Source organism: Panthera pardus, unplaced genomic scaffold (assembly GCF_024362965.1).
Source record: "Panthera pardus isolate Hobbes unplaced genomic scaffold, ASM2436296v1 HiC_scaffold_26, whole genome shotgun sequence".
Classification (NCBI taxonomy): Eukaryota; Metazoa; Chordata; class Mammalia; order Carnivora; family Felidae; genus Panthera; species Panthera pardus.
The window spans coordinates 15,582,835-15,610,053 of NW_026526832.1; the positions used below are offsets into that span (position 1 = coordinate 15,582,835).

Below are 27,219 nucleotides of genomic sequence, written 5' to 3' on the forward strand. Positions count from 1 at the left end.
CTGTCACTGAATGTCTTGTCTGTGCTTGAGTGTGCATTGAATAGAGGACACTCCCTCCTCCTACCCAAGTTCAGAACCAACTGAGAGATAAACCTAAGACTTAGGCAACAATCACCACTGTTAGTAGAGTTAATTAAAGTTGATTTGGGGGAACGTGGCTTACATTTTAGATCATGTGAGCTTCCTAACACTATTCCTCAAAAATACTCAGCAACACCCATAGCTGAACAACCATAGGTCTTTCTCTGTGGAGCCTATTTTCAAAAGGCAGCAGAGGGAGAGAAGGGCTGAGCTGTGTACACCTCCTGAGAGGTGCTGTAAGTTTGTACGTTTACCAATCAGGCAATTCACTTCTTCGCTGAGGAGGAATGAGTGAGGAACAGTGGAAGGGCCAAGAGGGATACTCTGATGATGGGCTCTCAGCAAGCAGGAGGGAGGACATAAGTGTTTTCTAGGTATATAGAAAAGTTGTCTACCTATTGATTTTTGCCAGAGCCTGGCAACTTGGTTCTGGAGCATGGAGCACCTCCCCCTCTGCTTTTTGACTCTCTGCCACATATGGCAAAGGGGCCATCCAAATCTGGACTCAGGTTGTTTCAAAAGTCACTGTGCTCAACCCAGAATCCTTTAATAAGAGCTCAGCGTAGGAGCTCTAAATTAAAGAACTTTCTGAAGTGGGGCCAGCAATGTAATTTGCCTTCTATTTGGTTGGGGAAGGGGACAAAGGAAAGGAGAACCCAATATTTATTGAGCTCTGGGGATTCTAGGAATGATGTTACAACATTTACTTTGGTTTTCTCATTTTGTCCTTGAGGCAATTGCTGTTATTAATACTATTTCACAAATGACAGCACTTGGTCTGGCCCTCAAAGAATGGTCTATTCCCAGATTTGTGGGTGGGCATGTGATGTTCAGTCAGGAAAAGGGGCCTGATGGCTTATGACTTAAAATTGTCCAGTGCTTTATGTACATTGACTTGGAATGCTTCTCCTCTTTTTAATACCAAATATCTTTCAAATGTATGCCATAATATCCAATCCTACTACCCAAACCTTAATCAGGCTCCAAGCTCTTTTCAAAATTCTATGTTGTCAAGGCTGACCCTAGAAGTTACTGTGAAGAAAATAGGCAATATGCTTTTGACATAGCTGACCATGAAACATCCCAGGATCCTTTTCTGTGTGCAGTGTCTGTCTCTCTCCTGCCCCTATTTGCTCTCTTTGAACAGCAGTGCGAGTTCTCACTTCAGTCTCTCCATAAATGTTTTTTACTTGCCCAAAGTCATATATCTGGTAAACAAATCTAAATATTAGAGTACTGGGTCCTTTGTTTTCTTATTATTGAGTTTTGCAAGTTCTTTATATATTCTGGGTACAAATACTTTCCCAGATACATGCTTTGCATATATTTTCTCCCAGTCTGTGTGGCTTGTAGTTTTCATTCTCCTGGCCATGTCTTTTGAAAAATCAGAAGCTTAAAATTTTAATACCACCCAATTTTTCTATTTGTTTTTGTGCTTTTGGTGTCATCTCTAAGAAATCTTTGTGTAAGCTACGGTCTCAAGGATTTTCTCTTATGTTTCCTTAAAAGATTAAGGAAAAATAAATAAATAAATAAATAAATAAATAAATAAATAAATAAATAAATAAAAGATTTAGAGTTTAGGGTATTATATTTATGCATATGATCCATCTTGGGTTAACTTTTATATAGGCTTAGAAGTGCGAATCAAAGTTCTTTTTTTTGGTATGGATATCCATTTGTTTTAGTATCATTCCTGAAAATACTTTTCTTTCTCTAATGAATTGCTCTTGCATCTCATGATATGAACAGATACTTTGCTAAAGAGAACATAAAGGAAAATAAAAACATGAATAGATGCTCAACATCATTAGTCATTAGGGAAATATAAATTGAAGCACCCCGTGGGATACCAGTATGCATCCACTAGAATGGCTAAAATTAAAGACTGACCATACTAATTTGTATACATTGTTTATGGGAATGTAAATGGCAATCACTTTGGGTAACATTTTGACAGTCTCTTAAAAAGTTAAACAGAAACATACCATACGACCTAGCCATTCCTTTTGCTAGCTCTTTTCCTGATAGAAATAAAAGCACATATTCATACATAGATTTGTATGAAGATGCTCATAGCAGTTTTAGTTGTGATAGCCAAAACCTGGAAACAACCCAAACGTCCATAAATAGGTGAGTAAGCACACAAACTGAGGTGTAATCATATAATAGAATCATACTCATCAATAAAAATGAATTAATTTCGGGGGCGCCTGGGTGGCTCAGTCGGTTGAGCCTCCGACTTCGGCTCAGGTCATGATCTCGCAGTCTGTGAGTTCGGGCCCCACGTCAGGCTCTGTGCTGACAGCTCAGAGCCTGGAGCCTGCTTCGGATTCTCTCTCTCTGCCCCTCCCCCCCTCATGCTCTGTCTCTCTCTCTTTCTGTCAAAAATAAATAAACATTAAAAGAAAATTTTAAAAAATGAATTAATTTTTGGGGTGCCTGGGGAGTTCAGACAGTTGGGCTCTCGATTTTGCCTCAGGTCATGATTTATGGTTTGTGGGATTGAGCCCCACTCTGGGTTCTGTGCTGAGCCCAGAGCCTGCTTAGGATTCGCTCTCACCCTCTCTGTCTCTCTGCCTTTCCCCTGCTCATGCTCTCTCTCTCAAAATATATAAACTTAAAAAAAAAGAATTAACTATTGATACATGGTACAACATGGGATGAAACTAAAAATAATTATTCTGGATAAAAGAAACCAAGCAAAAAAGAATACATGCGTTATGATTCCATTTATATGAAATAGAAACCAATCTGTGGTATTTAAAGTATCAGTGGTTTCTCAGGGCACCTGGATGACTTAGTCCATTGGGCATCCAACTTTGGCTCAGGTCATGATCTTGTGGTTCGTGAGTTTGGTCAGGCTCTCTGCTGACAGCTCAGAGCCTGGAGCCTGCTTCAGGTTCTGTGTCTCCCTCTGTCTATTTCTCCCCCACTCATGCTCCGTCTCTCTCTCTTTCTTTCTCTCTCTCTCTCGAAAATAAATAAAGATTAAAAAAAAAAGTATCAGTGGTTTCCTAGGGAAAAAGAGGGATAGAAGGAGGGGTTATGAAGGGTATGAGCAAAATTTGTTGGTGATGAATATGTTCATTATTGATATCACGATAGTAATTTATCAAATTACATACTTAATTACATACTTTAAATATGTGCCCTTGATTCTTAATTATACCTCAATAAGGATGAAAAGAACTGCAGGTAGGCCAGTGAGAAAATTATATGTATGTGTGGCCCTGTGTCACTGAGAATTGTTCTAAGTTTCTGTGAATCTAATCTGGCAATGTTTACCAATAGCTGAACAATTGTTCACTTTTTTTTTTTTTTGGCCCAGGAATTTCATTTAGGGGAACTACTCAAGGGAAATAATCTAAAATAAGTCAATTTATACAAAGTTATGTTATTATTTACAACTGCGAAATACTGGAAGTTACTTAGATGCCCTATAATTGAGTTCTGATTATAATCAATATGATTGAATATCATGTTTACTTAAAAATATTAGTTTTTTGGATTATATGATGAAAATAAGCATATAAAGCCATTTAGTAAAAAAAAGTAGCCCATAAAGAGTACGCTCTGAAAAATCCACATCAACATGCATGAATTAACATTGATAAAGGTTGGAATACAAAGTGATATAAATAGCTGATACTTTAGGCTTCTGTTTTTTCTTGTAATATGTTATATGTTTCTTGTAATATGGTTTAACTCTTACTAAACCTAATAGAAGAAATAACACTGATATTAAGATTTTAAGAAGTACCTTGCAAACTGACCATGCGATTAAATGCCACAGAGATCAAGACACTCCTACAAGTAGGCACTGCTTTGAGGGATTTGCTTTGAAGGAAGAATCACCATTCATGTGTAAGATTTCTTCTACTAAGCTGCTATGATGTCACTAACTCCTGAAATTGTCACTTTCCATATGGATACTTTGAGTTAGGATGTTGAAGATCCCTTAAAATATAATCATGTTACTTGATAAATATCCTTTTAATACCTGTAGAATCTGTGGGAATGTCACCTCTGTCATTCTTAATAATGGTAATTTTTGTCTTCTCACTCTGCCCCAATCTGTCTAGTTAGAACTTTATCAATTTTATTAATCTTCTCAAGGAATTGTATTTTGGGTTTATTTAGTTTCTCTATTGGTTTTTCTGTTTCCTATTTATTTGTTTTCTGCTTTGATACTTATATCTGTCTTCCTCCTGCTTTGGCTTTAATTTGCTCTCCTTTTTCTACTTTCTTAAGGCAGAAGCTAAGGTTATAGATTGAGACCTTCTCCCTTTTGTAGTATAGGCATGTATTGTTATGAATTTCACACAAATAAACTGCTTATGGCACCTCACAAATTCTTATATGTTGTTTTCATGTTAATTCATTTTCAAATGTCTTATTTTTTTATTCCTTCTCTGATTCATAGATTCTTTGGAAGGGTGCTTTTTAGTTTCCAAATGTTTAGGGATTTTCCAGATATTTTATGTTACTAATTTATAATTTAATTCCATTATGGAATATTGCTGGTTGTTTCTATTTTTCCCTCTGTTATTTGTTCCCATTTCCTCCATCTTCCAACTTTTGGATTGTTAACTTTTTTCATTTTGTATCTTTTTTGGCTTATTAGCTAAAACTCTTTTGTTAGTTTGCTTAAAGATTTATTGCACGTATCTTAAATTTATCACAGTCTCCCTTCAAGTAATAGTATACCCCTTCACGTACAGTATAAGAATAAGAATAAATACTTCCATGTCATCTCTTGAAAGTTATGCTATTGTCATTATTTGTTTTACATATATACATGCTATAAAAAGCTCCACCATATTGCTATTATCTTTTTAAACAGTCAGTTATCTTTTAAGGAGATTTAAATCATAAAAACTTACATATTTACCCATATAGTTGCCATTTCGGATGTTCTTCACTTTTGGAGATTGATCCCTATTTATATCTGGTATTATTTTTTATTTTGCCTCAAGAACTTTATTTCTCTTAGATTTTGAGTATCTGAAAATGTCTTTGTGTCTCCTTTGTTTTTGGAGATATACATTTCCAGGATATGGCTTTCTGGAATGACAGCTGTTCTCTTTGAGTAATTGACATGTGCTGCTCCATTGTCATCTTGCTTGAATTGTTTATAAAAAGAAGTCTGTTGTCCTTCATATCTTTGTTCCTCGGTACATGTGTCTTTTAACCTCTCACTGCTTTTAGTGTTTTCTTCTTATCACTGGTTTTGAGTAATCTATCATATTCTTTGGTGTAGTTTTCATCATGACTGTAATGCTGGGGTTTTTTAAAGTCCTTAGGTCTGCGGATTTAAGGTTTTCATTAAATTTGGTCAATTTTTGTACATTATTCTTCATCTCCCTGCTTCTTTCTCCTATTGTTCAGAAACTGCAATTACATACTTGTGAGGCCCATGCATGTGTAAAACCATCCCACAGCTCACTGATGCTTCTTTCTTTCTTTCTTTCTTTCTTTCTTTCTTTTTCTTTCTTTCTTTCTTTCTTTCTTTCTCTTTCTTTCTTTCTTTCTTTCTTTCTTTCTTTCTTTCTTTCTTTCTTCTTTTCTTTTTCTTTCCTTCACTCTCTCTCTCTCCCTCTCTCCTTTCTTTCTTTCTTTCTTTCTTTCTTTCTTTCTTTCCTTTCTTCCTTCCTTTTTGGATTATTTTTTTCTGTGTACTTCATTTGAAGTAGTTTCTATTGCTATGTCTTCAATTCATAGTCTTCTGCAGTGTCTTATGTTTTTAATTCCATCTGGGATATTTTCAACTCAGACATTACAGTTTCAATCACTAGAAGTGGGATTTTGGTCTTTTTGCTATCCTTCATATTGCTACTTTATGAACATGGATTGCAGTTATAATAGGTGGTTTTTTAAAAATTGAGGTATAATTGACACGCAATGTTATATTAGTCTTAGGTGTACAACAGCAATTTGAGCAGTATACATTATGCTATGCTTACCACAAGTGAAGCTACTGTCTGTCACCCTATAATGCTTATATAATACCACTGACTATATTCCCTATGATGTATCTTTTATCCCCATGACTTATTCATTCCATAACTGGAACAGTTATAATAACTTCTTTAATGTCATTGTCTGCTAATTCTAACATCTGTGTCATTTCTGTGTCAGTTTTGATTGATTTGTCCTCTCATGAAGGGGGATGTTTCCCATTTCTTTGTATGGCTGGCAATCTTTGATTGGATGGTCATAGGTAGCTTTTTGAACGTTAAATATGTTTGTATTTCTATAAATATTCTTGACTTTGTTCTGGGATGCAGTTGAATTACTTGGAAATAATTTGATCCTTTCAGGACTTGATCTGAGTTTTTAAGTGGTTCTAGAAGAGTGCTAGTGACAGGGATAATTAATCCTCTCCTCTGAGGTAAGCACTTTATGAATACTCCACCCAATGTACCATATTTCTCTGTCTAGCTGGTAGGAAGGGGCTCTATTCCTGGCCATGTGTAAGCACTAGGCACTATTCCCTTTAATCCTTTTGAGTGATCCTTTCCTTACATAAGTGCATTAATTAAGATTCCGCTGAATAATTGAGATGCAAGTCTCTTTGTATATCTCTCATCTTCAGTACTCTCTCCTGAGACTTCTAGATATCTTGATCTGGAATCTCAGTTCTCTTTCTTCAATGCAGCAAATCTGCAAACTTCTGTCTGAGAGAAGGGCATCTTTCCTGGGGAGGAAAACTCTCTCTCGAAGTAAACTAGATCAGTTATAAGGCTCACATCATTTGTGTGTGTGTGTGTGTGTGTGTCTCAGGGATCTTTGTCTTTCATTGCCTGATGTTCAATGTTTTATAAATCATTGTTTTGTATAATTTGTCTTGTTTGTATTTTTGTTCAGCCTGGATGGTAAATCTAGTCCTTGTTGACTCCATGTTGACTGAAAGCTAAAGTCCCTCCAATGGGTTTTAGCATTTATCTTTGAAAATTTGAACATTTTGCAGGACTTGTTTACGTGTTGATTTTGGTGGCCTCTACTTGTATTCAGTTTTACTATGCTAAGCTCATTGGTTTGTGTTTCTAAACTTTCCACCAATTTGTTCTGAGTGTTTTGATCTTAGTGCAGGTTCATATAATACAACACCATAAGCTGAGTGGATTATCAACAACAGAAATTATTTTTCACAGTTCTGGAGGCTGGAAGTCTGAGATCATGGTGCTAGCAAGGTTCAGTTTGGTTGATGGCCATTTTCTGGTTTCTAGGTGGCTGACTTTCTGTTGTATCCTCACATAGCGGGAATAGGGTGAGTGAGCGCTCTTGCCTCTTTTTATAAGGGCACTAATCCCATTCACGAAGGCTCAACCTTCATGACTTAATTACCTCCAAAGGCACCATCTCCAAATACCATCACATTGTGGATTAGATTTCAATGTATGAATTTTGGGGGGACATAAACATTCTGTCTGTAATAGTTTCCTTTGTTTCATTGTAACTATTACTTTTTCTGTTCTCAGGTTTAATGTGCAATGGACTTTGGGTCCCATGGTACAAGTTTCTAAACCTGTGGAGAGCTAAGCATGATAGGAGATTGGGGGGTTCCTTTTCATGCCGTGGCTCCATGACTATAAGTTGGGGGATAGAGTGTGGGAGATAGCAGCAGATGCTTATGAATGTCAGGACTGAAACTTTCGCATGGTAAATTCTGCCACAGAGACCTCAGAAAAGGCTTTTCCTTTTTTCATCAGCATGAACAATGGAATGGAGATGTAGGAGGGAGATGCACTGAGGCAGATCCATTTTTGAAAGTGGTGTCCTTTCTTTTTTTTTAAATATAATTTATTGTCAAGTTGGCTAATGTACTGCATGTACAGTGTGCTCTTGGTTTTGGGGGTAAATTCCCATGATTCATTGCTTACATACGACACCCAGTTCTCATCTCAACAAGTGCCCTCCTCAATGTCCATCACCCATTTTGCCCTTGAAAGTGGTTTCCTTTATAAATGGGTGTTGGGATAAGCACTGGGTATTATGTGTAAGTGATGAATCTTTAAATTCCAGTCCTGAAATCATTATTACACTGTATGTTAACTAACTTGGATTTAAATAAAATTTAAAAAAAATGGTACTCTTTGATCGGGGCTACTGAGTGCCAGGACAATATTTAAATCAAGGTAGAAGTTTCTCAGAAGTTCTCAGAATGATGGCACTATATAGGCCTCATTGCTACATGGCTATATAGAACAGTTTCTGAACAGCATGAGAAGCCCTATAAGGCTGGGCTACATAAGTGAAATAAGTCAGTCAGAGAAAGACAGATATCATACGTTTTCACTCATATTTGGCATTTGAGAAACTTAATAGAAGACCATGGGGGAAGGGAAGGGGAAAAATAGTTTCAGATGGAGGGAGGCAAACCATAAGATACTCTTAAATACAGAGAACGAACTGAGGGTTGGTGGGGGGGTGATGGGAGAGAGAAGAAAATGGGTGATGGGTGTTGAGGAGGGCACTTGTTGGGATGAACACTGGGTGTTGTATGTAAGCGATGAATCTTGGGAACCTACTCCTGAAGATAAGAACACACTGTATACATTGTATGTTAGCTAACTTGACAATAAATTATATTTAAAAACTAGCAAGACAAACAAAAACAAAAAGAAAAAATAAAGCTGGGCTGCAGTATAAAGCCAAAGAGCTGGAATTAGAAACCATAAATTTCTTTTTGCAAACAATGAAAAATAAAGGGGACAAAGTTGTAGCCTAGAGAGATGATGTATTTGTGTCCAACAGTCTACATGCTTTGCCCTGAGCCTACAAAGCGTACTGAATTTTGTGCTTCAAGCTGAAAATCACCCCATGTTGCTATCTACAATTTACTTATTTCGTCAAGAGCAGTTGGAGTGAATGGCTGAGTAGGTGTTCCTACACAGTGCCAAAATCCACCTCAAACAGTCAACTTGAAAAGATAAGTTAGGGGCACCTGGGTGACTCTGTTGGTTAAGCTTTTGACTTTGGCTCAAGTCATGATCTCACAGTTCATGGGTTTGGGCCCTGCACTGGACTCTGCAGTCCAGTAATAGCTGGAGCCAGCTTTAGTTGGACTATAGCCAGCTATAGTCCAGTAATAGCTCAGAGCCTGGAGCCTGCTTCGGTTTCTCTGTCTCCCTCTCTCTCTGCCCACTCTCTCTTGCCCACTCTCACCTCTCTCTCTCTCTCCCTCTCTCTCTCTCTCTCTTTCTCAAACATGAATAAACACTTAAAAATTTTTTTAAAAAAAAGTTTAACTAGTTATTCGAATTAATTGATTAGTTACTCAGGCCAAGAGGTTGATCTGATTCTATTTGTATACTCAGATTTTGATCTTTGGGGGTATAAATAGTGATCAATAGTAGTATGTCTCTTGTATGATGATTATCTTTCTATCATTCAGAGGAACCCTCCAAGTTCCTTAAAACTTTGGTAGTTCATTACATGTTCAGATTGAACTTCTCTGTTGAGGTAGAGGCAGGAAGAGGGAGAAGTGAGTGAGTGAGCCCCCAACACTACCAGGACACAAATATGAAGATATAAAAAAACATAAACAGAAAACTTCAAAATGGCTTCATTTATTTTAAGTCTTCATGAGCTAATCATTTCAATGTTTTTCACAATTAAAATAGATCTACGGGATCATGACCACTAGATGATTCAAACCAGAAGATATCTACTAGGGGTAGATAATGGAACCTGACTATCTTCACTTGTAGGGTGTCAAAGCAAGATGACAAGAAGTCTCAGGATCCTTGCTTTGGGGAGACCTAACACTGAATTTTTCCCATGGTCCAGCCCTTAATAGGAAATGGTCAGCTATTCCACTTCAGGAAAAAACAACGTGGTTTTACTGAATTAGACCTTTTACTAGGTTTGGCAATCTAATTTCTCTGTGTAGGCATAGCCTTTGGAGAAGCCAAACATCTGGTCAAAGCCAACTTGAAAAAATTAGTTAAATGTGCAAACTGGAGGTTATTATGTCAGTGTTTTTTAACCTTGGCTTCACATTAGAATCATCTGATGGAAGTCTTAAGCACTACTGATGTTCAAGATTCTATGCTGAAGATTCTGAATAATTTGTCTTCAGTGTAACTCTTCCCCTTTAGGGTCCTAAAGCCTAAAGGTGGTTTGAAAGTACAACCAGAAGTGAGAACCTCTGATGTAGACTAATCCCCATGTGCCTGATTGATTCCTTTTCCACATAGTAACTGCTAGAGAGTGAAGTGATCAAGAGCATACACTCTGGAACTAGCTCTACCTGTACCTAAATACCAGTTCTCATTGTGCCTCAGTTTCCTTATCTGTAAAATGGAATAATATAGTAATACCTATCTCCTAGGGTAACTTTCTTCTTTCTTTCTTTCTTTCTTTCTTTCTTTCTTTCTTTCTTTCTTTCTTTCATTTTTGAGAGAGAGAGAGGGAGGGAGGGAGGGGGGAAGACAGGGTGTGAGCAGGCGAAGGTTAAAGGGAGAGGGAGACACAGAATCCGAAGCAGACTTCAGGCTCTGAGCTGTCAGCACAGAGCCTGACATGGGGTTCAAACCCACAAACCGTGAGATCATGACTTGAACTGAAGTCAGACGCTTAACCAACTGAACCACCCAGGCGCCCTCTAGGTAACGTTAATAACTAAATGGGTTAATATGTGCATAGTACCTAGAATATTACTTGGAACTTAGGAAGCACTATACAAACATTAGCTGTCTGGTGTCCTTTGCTGGTATTTCCTACCAAATGTCTGAACTGAAATTAATCTCAATGGCCTAATATTACTCTAACAAGACTTATTATTTCCCTGTAGCTGCTATAACAAATCACCACAAACTGAGTGGCTTGAAATAACAGAAATTTTTTTCTCTTGCCATTCTGGAGGCCACAAGTCTGAAATCAAGGTGTCAGCAGCGCTGTGGTCCCTCTGGAAAACCCATTTCTTACCTCTTCCGTCTTCTGGTGGCTATCAACATTCTTTGGCTTGTGGTCACATCTCTGTTCTCTGTCTTCACATTGCCTTTTGTCTGTGTGTCTTTCTTCTCTTTTTCTGCCCCTTTCTTGTATGAGGCTACATGTGATTGCATTCAGGGTACACCCAGACTATCCAGGATACTCTCTTCTCAGGATCCTTAATTTAATCACATCTTTTGCCATATAACACAGTCTTCACTCTTTTGCTACAAAGTGATATTCACAAGTTCTGGGGATTAGGGATGGACACATCTTTTCTAGGGGGCCACCATTTGACTCAAGGTCCATAAAAAATGTAAGCTTGGATGGGATGCATCACTGGCTCATTCTGTGTCTAGTCACCCTTGCATTTGGCCTACATACCCCGCTCTCTAATATATCCAAAACCATTATTTACAATAACAGGTATCACCTGTGTATATACAGACAAGTGACTATTCATTGTCAGTGTTTATTATTTCATTGGAAGGACTCAGGGAAGTGAACCAAGGGCTCAGAGGATTAGTTGGCCCAATGCCCTTTGGCATACAGAAGAACCTCTTGGTGGGTTCTGCTCCAAAGGGAAAAATTGGGGGGCAACTCTATTTTATGATTAAATACAACTGAAAACCCTCACCATTCCTGGCTTTATCTTTGGAAAAGTTTGATTTATTTCAAAGGAGAACAGTGTGATGGTGCTTTAATAAGGACTCTTTCAGTTCCAAGTAACAGAAAAATCAATTCAAATGGACTTACATAAAACCTGAATTTGTTAACTCTCATGACTGAAAAATTTTGACTTCAGGTCCAGATTGATGCATGGTTCTAAAGATACCATCAAGACTCAGTTTCTCTCTCCAGCTATTGGCTCTACCTTTTCTGGTTCTGTTCTCTGAAAGGCTGTCCTTTAGTGGTGGCAAGACAACTGTAGGATCTAACAGCTTATATCCTCTCTGATCCACAACATGTGGAAAAGAACAGTTCTCAAAAAAAATGTAAGCAAAACCTTATTGGGATTTGTTGGGTCACATGCCAATTTCTGAAATAACCAGAGTGATAAGGCTATCCCTGTTTTAATTGGCTGAGGAGCCTGAAGAGGATGAACCCCCTTGTGGGCTAAGATGGGAAGGAGAACCAAGGTAGTTACTCTAAGAAGGAAGAATGAATATTGGGTGGCAAATACAACGGATGACTCCAATAGATGTAATAGATCTTTGAGCTAAAATGTCTGAAAACCAAACCTGGGTTCTTTTGAAGGGTACGTGGGATTTTTTCCCCCCGGTTGTATATGTTGATCACAATTTCTCTTTCCAACTGGAAATGAGTGAGTTATTTTGAAGCAGAGGACCCTCATTTGAATCTCATCTCATGTGGTCCTAGGAAAATTACCACATCTGTGAGCTTCAGATTCTTCCCTGGCTCAGCAGTAACTCTCTCTTCCCTTTCCTCTCTCACTTATCGTTTTAATGTTTAATTTCCTTGATTTATGCTTTTATCTTTATTATTGCCTTTCTTCTGCCTCTTTTGAATTTATTATGATCTTTTTTTCCTAGATTCTTAAGGTGGGAGTTCTGAGACCTTTCCTCTTTTCTAATTGTATGCATTTAGTGCAACAAATTTCCATCTCAGCACTGATTTAGCTGTGTCCCATGAATTCTGATACATTGTAATTTTAATTTTCTTTGAGTTCAATATAGTTTTTGATATCCTTTGAAGCTTACTCTTTGAACCATAAATTATTTGGAAGTATTCTGTTAAGTTTCCAACTTTTGGAGAACTTCTTGATATTTTTCTATTTGATAGAGTTGGTGAGAGGCAGTCAGGCTCTGGAAATATTTTGAATGTAGAGCTGATATGATTTGTTAATAGATTTAATGTGGTATATGAGAGAGAGAGGCAGAGAGAGAGCGAGAGAGAGAGAGGAGTCAACAGTGGTTCAAGGTCCACAATCAGCAATTGGAAGAATGAACTTGCCATTTACTGAGATGAGGCAGACTTAGGGAAGTGCAGGTTTTGGGAAGGGTGGGGAATCAGGGTTTGGGCTTTGGATGTATTAACTTTGAGATATCCTTTAAACTGGAAGTCTAGTGGAACACTGGCTGTATGAATCTGAGTTCAAGGACTGCAGACATCCTGTCTGGTGACATAAATTTGGGAGTTGTCACTCTGTGTATGATATTTAAAGATATGAGACTAGACATGGTCTCATCTATAGAGGCTATAAATAAAGAAAAGAGTCCTGAGCCCTGGAGCACTCCAATATTTACAGGTCAAGGAAATAAAGAGAAAGCAGCAAAGGAAAATGAGGAGAAGTCAGTAAAGTAGAAGAAGAACCAAGAGAAAGTGGTGTGCTGGAAGCTGAGTGAAGAAAGTGTTTCCAGAAGGATGGAGAGGTTAACTTGTCAAATAAGAAGAGAGCCGAAAATGGACTCTTGGATCTGGAAATATGAAGGTCTCTGGTGGTCTTGCCAAGATCAGTTTCTGTGGCTGGGGAAGGAAGAAAGAAGAGGAGGAGAGACAGAGAGATGGCAAGTATAGATAACTCTTTGAAGGAGTTTTGCTGTAAAGGAAAGCAAAACAATGGGGTGGTGGATGAAGGGAGACATGGATTGAGGAAGGAATTATTACTACACATAGCAAGTAAATATATACATGGAAACCTTGTATTTACATATAGAATTTAAATTTATTTTGATTGACAATGAAATCTAAAATTTCATATAGTGAAAAGTCTTCAATAGGCTTGATAATCTTAGCAATAGCATTTATATTTGAAGAAGACTTAGTTAAATATGAGTTGGTCTATGGAAGATGTGTAATTTTAAAGGTTGTTTCTTTAATTTAATTTGAATTTGGAATTTCAGTTAACCCTTTCCAATAAGAGTCCCCCAAAATGAATATTTACTTAGCAGTGATAGAAAACTTTATATTTACAGAGTACTTATCAGTCTCTGTATCAGAACAAACACAAGAGAATGAAAATGTCATTAGCAGTGTAGGAGGGAATTAAAGCAAAGTGGTCCCAGATCAGGAAAACTGAGTCTCAGAGCATATGTGGGATCTGAATGTGAAACTCACCTGCAACCCTCCATAGCACTAATTGTCAACCTCTTGGGCTACTTGACTCTCTTTTCCTTTATCTTCATTGTTTTTATTGCTTTCTACATTGAGACATTTATTTTGAACTGCTTCCAGCTTTCCAGCAGCAAAATCATTCAGATCAGAAGGATTATTTGCCCTTCTGGGGCTCCTGACTTTCGAGAGCCTGTTCCTTATGATGGGTTTCACCAATCCTCTTTTCCTTTTCCTGCTGGGAAATCCAGTGAGGCTACATTTCCCAGTGAGGCCACTTCCAGCCTACGGCCTGGCCCTTGGGAAAACCTATACACCATCCTCTATGCTCTCTCTCTTTGTTTGCCCATCAGAGGAGGAAAATGGCCTGGAAGAGTCTGGATCCTGAATGATTGTGGAGCAGAGCACCACCGCTGAACATTATGCTATGGCATGAGCAAGAAATGAACTTTTGTTATGTGGAAACTCTGATACTTTAGAGTTCTTTATTATAGCCATGAGCCTGTTCTGATTATAACACACTCCTTTGGATGAGATATGATGAGTTTTGGCTTTGCATTCAGATTTAAAATGTCTAGAGGTTAGGGGTGAGGCAGATATGTGATTTGATCTGGAAGCATGGCTCACATGCGAGCACCAGTTTGGGGGCATTGTTGGCACTGACAGGGCCACTCTGGGAGGCAAGAAACTATTTAAAAAATTTTTCAAATAACCTTTCTGTAGCCTTCCAGAACTTAAGCTACCTTTAGGCCCTCAAGGCTTCATGGGGTATGAAGGGGAAGAGAAACAAAATCTTCAGCAACTATCCTGTGTCAGGCATTTTTCCTTGCATAAACATTTAATTTTTACAGGAATCCAATGAGGTAGTAAAGATTATCCTCAGTTTACAGATATTAACCATCAACTATAGGCATTATGCTTTTTGATATGCAGTTTGTTACAAATTTGGCCAGTGGAACTCCTTTCCGGTTGGCACGTATGTAATTTTGACAGTCCTGGTCATCTCCCTTTTGATCTTGGATTGTTTCCTTACTTTCCAACACAACCAAAACACTTCTGTCTCACCTTATACTTTTTCTGCCTCTGATCTGGAATGAGCTGTTTCTTCATGGTGGCCTGCTTCTTTTAGAGAATAGCATTCACAAATGAAGACCTGGTGCTTATTGCTACGGGTGTGTCATTACTCCTAGGTCTTTGAGTGGGTCAGAATTACAACTCATGAATTTATATGATACCTCCAATTCAAATTCAACATTACATTTCCTTTGACTTTATATTCATATCCTTTTCTTTTACACCAAAAATCTTAGTTTCTTTTTTACCTTTATTTTTATTTTAGAGAGAAATAGAAAGACAGAGCATGTGAGCAGGGGAGAAAGGCAGAGGGGGTGAGAGAGAGAGAGAGAGCAAGAGAGAAGGAGAGAATCCTAAGCAGGCTCCACGCTCAGTGCTCAGTGTTGAACCCGACGTGGGGCTCAATTCCACAATGCTGGGATGATGACCTGAGCCAAAATCAAGAGATGGACACCCAACTGACTAGGGCACCCAGGAGCCCTAGTTCTTAGTTCTTAGTTCTTAATCACAATAGCATGTGTACTTATTGGCTTTCTCTGACAATATTAATAAAATAATTTATATTACAATACCATTATTACTGATAAAAATAAAAAAATCAGTTGTTATTTCTGTGCCATTCTTTCTGTCCCACTAAGGATATACAGTCATAGTACCATGTTCAAAAGTCACTTGAAAGGATTCTTTTTGTGTATGTGCTTGTGTTACCAACTTTATATACAACTGGATTTATGTTTCTCTTTGTTCTCACTTTTACAGTTTGCTCTTTTTGCAACTTTTTAAACATAAAGGCATTCACATGGGCCATATTTCAAAGCTATATAAAAAGGTAAATGGGGTGCCTAGGTGGCCCAGTTGGTTAAGCATTCAACTTCAGCTCAGGTCATGATCTTGTGGTCTGTGAGTTCAAGCCCTGCGTCGGGCTCTGTGCTGACAGCTCAGAGCCTGGTGCCTGCATTGGATTCTGTGTCCCTCCGTCTCTCTGCCCCTCCCCCACTCGTGCTCTGTCTCACTCTATCTCTCAAAAATAAATAAATGTTAAAAAAATTTTTTTTTTAAAAAAAAGGTAAATTCAGTGACGTTTCATTTCCACCTCAATCCCTTATACTCTTTATCCTTTCCCTTCCTTCTGCCGTCTATAGCTAAGTATCTTTTAAAATTAGTTTCTCATTTACCCTTTAGGGTTTGTTTTGTTTTGCAAAAGTAAGCAAATGTGACCACTTTGATAAACAGTTTGTCAGTTCCTTAAAATGTTAATATAACCATAAGGCCCACAAATTCCACTTCTAGGTATCTACCCAAGAGAATGGAAAATATACATTCACATAAAATTTAGTCATGAATGCTCATGGCAGCATTACTCCTAGTAGCTAAAAAGTGGAAAAAACCCATATTTCTATCAGTTGACAAATGGGTAAACAAATTGTGGTATATCCATATAATTGAATATTATTCAGCTTTAAGAGGGAAGGGGGTTCTTTTTTTTTAATTTTTTTTAACGTTTTTATTTATTTTTGAGACAGAGAGAGACAGAGCATGAACGGGGGAGGGTCAGAGACAGGGAGACACAGAATCTGAAACAGGCTCCAGGTTCTGAGCTGTCAGCACAGAGCCCGAGGCGGGGCTCAAACTCACCGACCGCGAGATCATGACCTGAGCCGAAGTCGGCCGCTTAACCGACTGAGCCACCCAGGCGCCCCAAGAGGGAGGGAGGTTCTGATACACAGTACAGCGTGGATGAACGTGGAAAGCATTATGCTAAGTGAAAGGACTCAGTCACAAAAGACCACATCGTGTGTGATTACATTGGTAAGAAATGTTCAGAAGAAGCAAATCCTTACAGACAGAGTAGATTGGTTGTTGACCAGAAGCTGGTGGTGTTGGGGGTGTGGAAAATTGTAATTGACTGCCACCAGTTACGGGCTTTCTTTTTGGGGTGATGAAAATATTCTGGAATTAGATAATGGTGATGATGACTGCACAGCTTTGTGACTATACTAAAAACCACTGAATTGTGCACTTCAAAGGGTGAATTTTGTATATGTGAATTTTATCTCAATAATGCTTTTATAAAAAATAAATATATATTATTTCCTTAAAATATTTTTTAAACGTTTTATTTTATTTTTTGAGACACAGAGCGAGACAGAGCATAAGCAGGGGAGGGGCAGAGAGAGAGAGACACAGAGTCCAAAGCAGGTTCCAGGCTCTGATCTGTTAGCACAGAACCGGACGGGGGGCTCATGAAGTCAGATGTTTAACCAACCAAGACACCCGGGCGCACCTCCTTTTCTTGATTACAAAACGATGGCAAGCTTTTTGTAATATACTCTTTATCAGCTTCCTTTTTTTCACTTACAAATAAATCTCAGAACTTGGATGAATCTTGAAGGAATCATGCTGAGTGACAAAAACCACTTTAAAAACTACATATGTTCGATCCACTTAACATAATCTTGAAATGACAAAACTGTGGAAAATGAAAACAGGTTAGTGGTTACCAGGAATGGGGAGAGGATGTGGCTATAAAAGGATAGTAAGAAAGACCCTTGTGGTGAAGGAGTAATAAGAAAATGTACCGAGAGTTTAAAAGTATCGTAAAGTATGATCTTCTCAGCCTTATGCAAATACATTTAAAAACTTGAGTGATAAGCATGATTTTGTATAAAAAACATGTGTTTTTCAGGACTTACTAGAGTGCCCCAGAAGGCATAGATAAGACAAAGAAACCAATTATTCTGAGAGAAATAGGGATATTATCAATAATAACAACAAACCCTCCTCCCAGCAGTGTAGTCCCAGACAGATTTCACAAAAAGCTTCTGCCAAATTTTTAAAGACTGTGTAATTCTAGTGCTATATGTCATTCCAGAGCACGGTCAAAGAATGAAGCCTTCCAGAATCTTCTAAGAGTGAAGTATAACATTAGTTACAGGAAATCCTAGAAAATATACTGGAAAAAAAAAAAAAAAAAAAGAAAATATACTGGAAAGCCATTATAAATAATAAGGAATTCAGGATGTGGTTGGGAACAAAATTAATATATTAATAGTAGAAAAATCAAAGGCCTTCTATATGTAAAACAATCAGTTAATAGAGGTCAATGGAAAATCCCATTGACAGTCACACAAAATAAGATTTTAAAAAGCGTGGGATTAAACATAACAAAAAATGTGCAAAATCTATGTGAAGAAACTTAAAAATGTACTGGGGAACACACAAAAAAGACCTGAGTTAGTGCAAAGGAACCACCTGTACCTGAATAAAAGGGTAATGTCAACAACAACCTAATAAACACATTACCAGAAACAACACATTTACTGATCTCTTCTTTGTTCCGGTCTAAGCACCTTGCATATACTGACTCACTTAATCCTCACAACCCTATGAAATGGGGGTGGATGAAGAGACAGACACAACGAATTAAGTTAGGTGACAGGGTCATAGAGCTAGTAAATGGAAGAAGCCCTACAATTTAAAAAAAAATTATTCATTTATTGAGAGAGAGAGAGAGAGCGAGTGAGTGCAGGGGAGTGGCAGAGAGAGAGGGAGAGAGAATCCCAGGCAGGGTCTGCACCATCAGCATGGAGCCTGACATAGGGCTCGAACCCACAGACTGTGAGATCATGACCTGAGCCAAAACCCAGAGTCGGGCGTTTAACAGACTGAGACACCAAGGCACCCCAAGAAGCCTTACAATTTAACCCCTGTGCACCACTGCTTGAATTTTCTCTTGGTTAACTTAAAAATTGAGATATAATTCACATACCATAAAATTCATCATACTAAAGTGTACAATTAAATGGTTTTTAGTATGTCGAAAAAATTGTGTAACCTTCACCATTGTCTAATTCTGGAATATTTTCATCATCCCCAAAAGAAATCTTGTACCTGGTAGCAGTCAGTCCCCATTCCTTCATCCCCCAGCCCCTGGCAACCACCTGTCTCTAAGGATTTGTCTGTTCTGGACATTTCATATGGATGGAGTCATAGAATATGTGGCCTTTTGTGACTGGCCTCTTTCATGTAGGATATTGTTTTTAAGGTCCATTCATGTAGCATATGTACCACTACTTTATTCCTTCCTATGGTTTAATAACATGTCATTGTATGGATGTACAACATTTTGTTTATCCATTCAGCATCCATTCCCGTTTGGGTTGTTTCATTTTGGTTACTATAAATAATGCTGCTATAAATATTTGTGGGCAAGTTGTTGTATTAATGTATGTTTTCATATATTTAAAATAGTTAATTTATAGTTTTTGTCTGGTAAGCTCAGTGATAGGGCTTCTCAGGGACAGCATCACCGTCTTTTGGTTGCTTTTCTCCCCTGTGTATGGGTCATACCTTCCTGTTTCTTTGTATGTCCCACGGTTGATTGTTGAAAATGAAGCATTTCTGATGATACTTTGTGGCAGCTCTGGGAATCAGATTCTCCCTGCCTCCCAGGGGCTTGTTGTTGTTGCTGTCTATTGTCATAGTTGTTTGTTTGCTTAGCGACTTTTCTGAACTCATTCTCTGAAGTCTTCATCTTTATTGTTGTGGCCACTGAAGTCACTGCTTGTTAGCTTGTTAGCTCATGATCACTTAATGATGGGACAGAGCTTTCCCTAAACACCTGGAACCAATTAAGTCTCCCTTGTCTTTGCCAAGGACCTCTGGGTGTCTGTTAAGGGACTTGTTCAGTAATCACCCATGTAGTTTACAGCTCTGCTTTTAGCCTTGTTAGCTACTTGTGCAAACCTTAAGGTCAATCAGAGGTGAGAGTGTAGGACATTTTCAGGTCTGTTTTTGAACATGTGCATGGCCCTATGCATGTTCATGGCTGTGTAGATTCCCAGAAACATACCTGAGATTTTCAAAACCCCTTATGGACATCTCATTCCTCCATCTTTCCTTTAAAGCTTTTGGAGGAGTTTTTCATCTGCCCCACCTGTTATCCGTTGCCTCAGGCCACTGTCCTAGTAAAACATTCAAAAACATCCCCCTTCCCCAGAAACATTTAGCCCTGGGTAAGGTTGAGTGAGGTGGTCAAAAGACAAGCCTTTTGAGGGGAACCACCAGACAGATAACATGATGACTTCTCTTTGGGACTAAGGCTCCAGCCCTGTTTTCCTCCCTCTAATCCTGGGAATGAGGGCTGTTACTTTTGAGGCTGTGCTGAGCTGGAACGTGGGAAATGGGACTAAGGTGAGTAAGTTAAAATGCACGGTGTTTGTGGCCCTTCCTGAGATTCAGCTATTTTCTTGCCTAAATGCTCCCCATGTGGCTGCAAGTCTGGGCTAATCCCAGAGTTTTGACAAAGTTGATTTTGACTTTTATTTTTTTTGCCAATTTTTTCTTTGCTTTTATGCTTTTTTACAAACTCTTAGAGGTCCCCCTTCTGCGATTTCCCTCCCTTAATTAATTTTTACATCTAGGAGTATTTCTAAAATTTGCGGGGTGAGTGTTCCATGAGTTGGTTTTAAAGTTCAGATGAAGAAATACATAATATAGAATAAGTTGAAAAGCCTCAAAAAGAGTAATGATTTAAGAATAGCCCCACCTACAACTGGCTGACTCAGTCACTAGAGCTTACAACTCTTGATCTTAGGGTTGTGAGTTTGAGCCCCACATTAGGAGTAGAGTTTACTTAAAAAATAGCCCCACCTAGTATTAAGATATATATTAAAAGTACAATTATTAAAACAGTGTAATACTGGCAATCAATAGATCAATGGAAGAGAATCGAGAGTCTAGAAGAAGAATCAATTTTTATGGCAATTTAATAATACCAATGGTAGTGCATGTCAGTGAAAAAAAGAATTAAGTAAATTTACTACCATTAGGAAAAAGATTTAAGTTGGATTCTTATCTAACTTCTTACAACAAAAGAAATTCCAAATGTATCAAAGGTTTAAAAGTAAAATGTAAAATCATTAAATAATGAGTGGTTATAAGACTTTGGAAGCAACCCAAATATCCATCAAAGTAAAATAGATAAACACATGTGATACATTCATACATAACAGTAATATACAACCATGAAAGTATATGAACTATATAGCTTATATACAACAACATGCTTGAACTATATAGCTTATATGCAACAACATGCTTATATTAACAATATGAGTTAAAGACATGACATTAATGATACTCTAATAATCATAGAATATGAGTCCATTCGTATGGAATTAAAAATGAACAGAAATAAACCATATTTTTATAGATGCATCCAAATGTGGTAAAATTGTAAAGAAGCAAAAAGAAATTATCACAGAAATCAGGATGGTGGTTATGTCTGGGGTGATGGTGGTACCATGAATAGGGAGGGACCCATGGGAGGCTTCTGGGAGTGATGGGAATGTTCTATTTCTTGACTTGCTTAGTGATTATATGGGTGTTTATTTAATAGTTATGCATTAAAGTGTTCACGGGGCGCCTGGGTGGCTCAGTCGGTTGGGCTTTGGCTCAGGTCATGACCTTGCAGTTCATGGGATTGAGCCCTGCGTCGGGCTGTGTGCTGACAACTCAGAGCCTGGAGCCTGCTTTGGATTCTGTGTCTCCTTCTCTCTCTGCTCCTCCCCTGCTCACACTCTGTCTCTCTTTCATTCTCTCAAAAATAAATAAAAATATTTTTAAAAATCTTAAAGACCTGTTCACATAGGTTTATGAACTTACCTGTATGATTGTTATATTGAACGATAAAAGAAGGAAAGTTACAAAGAAGATATAGTTGATGTCTAGCATTCAATTATACCTTGGCAAATTTTTATTTTGAGGCTATTTCTATTTTTTTTAGTTCGATCTTCCTAGATTACTCTAGATTCCATAACATTTAGAGGAATCTCTCTCTTTTCTCACGAGATTCTTCAGTCCACTTTCTAGAAATGCTACAATATCAGTAATTAAGTCTATCAGAGAGACATAGAAAAATGCATCGTTGAGTGGCTGCTATAAAAATGTCATTGCACTGCTGCATGGGGCAGGCCAGGCTTTCCCTTTCTTCAGGATAGTATGGATTTTACTTGTAGATTGATATAAAGCTGATCTCCAATTCTGGGCTCATAGGATTGAATTTATTAACTACTGGATGGAGAGGAAATGTAACTTTCAAGGCTGGTCTGAGAATAAAATAAGGTAATAAATGGTGACTACTATGGATTTTAATGAAGCGAGATAAATAATAGCATAAATGATTGCTGTAGAATTGAATAATAATATTCTTCTTTGCATAAGTTCACCGGAAAATGATTTTATAAAATGGGTTTGATGTGGGGCACCTGGGTGTCTCAATCATTTTAGCATCTGACTTTGGCTCGGGTCATGACCTCATAGTTTGTGCATTTGAGTCCTGCTCCAGGTGTACTTGAGCCCCGCTCTGGGCTCCACACTCTCTTACCTTCCCTCCCTCTCTCTCTCTTTGCCCTCCTCTCTCTCTCTCTCTCTCTCTCAAAATAATTAATTAATTAATTAAAAAATGGGCTTGATATAATTGTTTATTGTTTCATCTTATTTGATTTTTTTTTTAAACAGTGTATCCTGTCCTTTCTTTCCCATATACCCCAGGACATTTGTTTACTCATTGCGTACTAGAGGGAGGCCTTTTCCAGTTGTGCTCCTCATCAAAGGCTTTGTTTTCTGCATGGGAAATGGACTTCTCCAAGGCTACTATCTGATTTACTGTGCTGAATACCCTGCTGATTGGTACACAGACATACGGTTTAGCCTGGGTGAGTACACCTGACCATCTCCCACCCACACCCCAGTGAATATCCCTTCCAACAGCCTGAATCACCATCACCTCTCCCCACCCTACTGCAATAACCCTTAGTGACTCCCTTCCCTTCTCTCCCTGCTACCAGTCTTTCCTCTATAAAGCAGTAGGAGAGCACTTTGAAGAACATCATTCCCCCCCCCCCCCCGCCCCGAGAATCCTCCAGAATTCTATTACTCTCAGGATGAAATACAAATTCCTTACCACTGCCTCTGCTTCTGACACCCAAATATTGTTGGTCCTGCACGATTTCCCAACCCTATTTCCTGCCTCCATCCATTTACTGTGCTGTAGGGAACTTCCTGCTGGGCCTGAAATGGCCAAGCTGGTTTGGCCCCAAAACTTTCAAACAGACCATTCCCTCTGTCTAGAATGTTCTGTCCACATATATTCATGGAGATTGGTCCCTCACTTTACTTAGGTCTCTATCAAGTTGTGCCTCCTCAAAGAGACTTTTCCTGACCATTTATCTAAAATAGTAGAAGACACTAATTGTGCATTATCTGCAAGAGGAACTCAAGTTGGGAAGGTTCAATTGTGCATTACTTTGACTCAAACCAAAATACAGGGATTATCCTTAATTTTTCTCTTTACATCACACATCCAGTTCTATCCATCAGCCTAGTACAGCTGCATTTAGTTCCATAACTGTGCCAACTGGCCTCACTTCTCCCTCACTGCTCCAACTTTGTCCTAATCTGAGCAGCGATGACCTCTTGCTGGGACCACGACAGTGAACTTCAAACTAAGCTTCCTACCACTGGTACTGGCCTTCAGTAGCCCCTTTTGCACACAGCAGTCAGAGTCAACATTTGAAACCACAAATGACCGGGAGCACCTGGGTGCCTCAGTTGGTTGAGTGTCTGACTCTTGATTTAGGGTCAGGTCATGATCCCAGGGTCACGGGATTGAGCCTTGCATCAGGCTCTGCACTGAGCATGGAGCCTACTTTAAGCGTCTCTGTCTCTGTCTCCCTCTGCCCTTTTCCTCTGCTCTGTGCACTCTCTCTCTCTCTCTCTCTCTTAAAAAAAAAAAAAAAAAGAAGTAAAAAGAAAACACAAAAGACTGGAGGATTAGTTATATGAATGCCGATACACGCACACAATGGAGTGTTCTGGAGCCACAGACACTAACAAACAAAATAAAACAAAAACAAGGAAGGTCTTTGTGTGCTCCTGTAAGATGTCTCCAGAATATGTGGTTATATAAAAATCAAGTGTGAACAGTATATATAGTATGCTATTTGTCATGTAAAAATGGTGGGAGGGAAGTGTGTGTGTGTGTGTGTGTGTGTGTGTGTGTGTGTATAAAACTGGAAAAGGGAGTATCAGATTGATAAAAACTAAAAAGGTGACACATAGGTTTTCAGGGAAAGAGAATGGGATAGTGGGCAGAGCTTCTCTTTTGATATGGTTGTGTCCTTTGAATCACAAAACTTCATAACTTAGGTAAAAAAAAAAAAATCTAAGTGGGGGCACCTGACTGGTTTGGTCCAGGGAGCAAGTAACTCTTGATCTCGGGGTTGTGAGTTTGAGCCCCATGTGGGGTGTAGAGATTACTTAAATAAAACTTAAAAAAAATCTATGATAGGCATCAAGGAGGTCACTTGTTGGGATGAGCATTGGGTGTTAATACCACACTGTATGTTAACTAACTTGAATTTAAAAAATAAATTTAAAGAAAACTTAAAAAAATCGAAATGGAAAAAGTTCCCTAAAATTGGGAACAAACAAATAAATGTACCTAACTATATATCAAGCTGGTAACATAACCACACAGGAAAATGACTTATGCCAGTTTACAGGAAATAAGGCAAATGAAGAAGTAAGCTGAATGGCACCATGAGAAAATGAGCCAGTCTTATCTAGAAAGGGGAGCATTCTGAGGTACAAGAGTCCAGTCTTTTCAAGAAGTCAGTGCCCTGAAAAAATGTTTTAAAAAGGTAGAGGTCAAAATGGTCTTAAAAGAGATAATGACCAACTACAAGATATGGTCCTATGTTGGACTTTGGTTTGCTCAACCCAGCTATAAGGAGCATTTTGCTTCTTCCTGGGGAAATTGAAATCTGGCCTAGATACTACACAAGATGAAAATCTGGAAGGATACGCACTAAGGTGTTTAATGGTGGTAATTTCTGGGTGGTGGGAATAAGGTGTCTTGATTTTCTTATTTTTACAAATTCACATGTAGTATTCCACATACTTATTTCTTTTGTAATATTAATAAACAGAAATAAGTTCCTATTTTTCCCTGCTTAAAACCTGACACTGGCTTTCTCTTGCACTTAAAAATCCAAACTCCTCACCAAGGTATATAATGCTTACTGTGTTTTTTTTAATTATCATCCAGTCCACATTTTCTCACTTTTCCCTCTATCTTAAAGTTTCAACTACAAAGTTTCTACTTCTTAGTCACGGTAAACCTATTCTAGCCTCAGGGCCTTTGCACCTAATCCCTATACTAGATTGCTGTCCCTCAGATCTATGCATTCTCATTATTCAAATCACAGGACAAATGCCAAATCTTCAGAAAAGCTTTCCCTTTCCACCTCATCTAAAGTAGAGACACCACTTCCCCTCCCCAGCTCATTCTCTATCTCATGATCCTATGATCTTCTGCTTTGGTGTGACATTATATAATTAAAACAATTTTAATTATTTGAATTCATTTGTTTTCTTCCACTAAAATGTAAGCTCCATGAGAACAGACACCTCAACTGTTTTCTCACTACTGTATCCCTGATGTTTAGGACAGTGCTTGGTACATAGTAACAGTAAATAGTAGTTGAATGAATAAGTGAATGAATAGGTGAATGAATGAACACATAAGTGAGTCTTGTACCATCCTTGTGAAATAGGTACTGTTAGAATCTCCATTTTACAGATGACAAAATGGAGGCTGAGAGAAGGTCAGTGACTTGCCCAAGGACACACAGCACAGACTCTGAGTCCAAGGTTCCTGCTTTGTCCACTGCTGTGCATGCTATCTCCCCTCCTTCTCTCAATGTCTTGCCATTGGTGTCTCTCCCCAGTTTCCTTTTCTTCCAGGCCAATAACTAAAAAAAAAATTATTATCGGAGTATAGTTGACATACAATGTTATATTAGTTTCAGATGCACAACATGGTGATTCAGCAATTCTATACATTATTCAGAGATCACCAAGATAAGTGTAGTCACCATTTGATGCCATGCCACGGCCAATGATCTTTCGACTAGACAAGACTGAAAATCATATCATATCGTATTTCATATCACACTAAATGAGGTGAGAGTAGATCTGACTGTTTTGAATTCAAGTGTTCTTGCTTTTTGCCTCATGTGTTTTGATCGGTACAAATACACATCGTTGAGAGGTGAGGTTGGGCATCTATGTGGAAAAATAGAGTGTTTCTGGGTTGTAATGGTGCCCATTGGGGTGTAAGACCTAGCATCCCTGATCCTGGCTCTCCTCACCTCAGACCAGGGCTCTTTCTGAACCAATGAATGGGGAACAAGTGTGTGTGTGTGTGTGTGTGTGTGTGTGTGTGTTTGACTGACAGTGGTGGAAACCAGTTTACTAGGTGCCAGTCTCCCCAGTCCAGCTCATGTTACTTTCATGCGAATGGATGTATCAATGAGGAATGCTCTGAGCATTGAGTCACAGAAAACCAGTTCATAATGACTTAAATAATTAAGAATTTATATTTCTTACATAGCAAGAATGTTCAAAGGCAGGTGACTTCTGCATCCCTTCAATTGCTTACAGATGTCATTAAGATCCCAGGAACTTTCTATACTTTCTTTTCCACTGTTCTTAACATGTTTGTATGTGGTCCTCATGATATTCACTCCATGACTGCAAGACAGTTGCTATAACTTGAGGCATCACATCTGGCAATGAATGAGGAGGGTGACAGAAGAGGTGCTGTTCCATCTGCCCTTTTATCAGAAAAGCAAAACATTTCCAAGGAAACGCCCAGAACATTCACTTCCCTTTACATCCTTGTGGCAGAAATAGGTCACATGACCACTTTTCAGACTTCCAGCCTCTATAGTGTGGGAAGGCAAAGGAAGGGGATTTGGAATTACTTGTTGAGTTTGCCAATCACAATTTAATTATTTGTGAATGAGTCAAAAGCTTGCTATTCATTTATTCATTCATTCATTCATTCATTCATTCAAGTATTGGCCCATGGTGTTTCTTCCTTTTTCTTCTCTGCCACCTGCCTCTATCATATGACACAGTTCTATGAAACAATGTGGCCTCTCCACCAAATTTGGGACCATGACTAATTGGCCACCCTTTGAC

At 38.4% G+C, this 27,219-nt stretch overlaps 1 protein-coding gene across 1 annotated transcript in view; it reads left to right on the plus strand.

Annotated features, from left to right (window-relative positions):
- The window catches only part of SRD5A2 (steroid 5 alpha-reductase 2), a 41,306-nt gene that overhangs the window by 6,504 nt on the left and 7,583 nt on the right, over positions 1-27,219 (plus strand). The window contains exon 2 of the mRNA XM_019448108.2: positions 22,723-22,886. Within this exon, the coding sequence (XP_019303653.1) occupies positions 22,723-22,886 (164 nt within the window). The remainder of the gene's footprint in view (positions 1-22,722; positions 22,887-27,219) is intronic.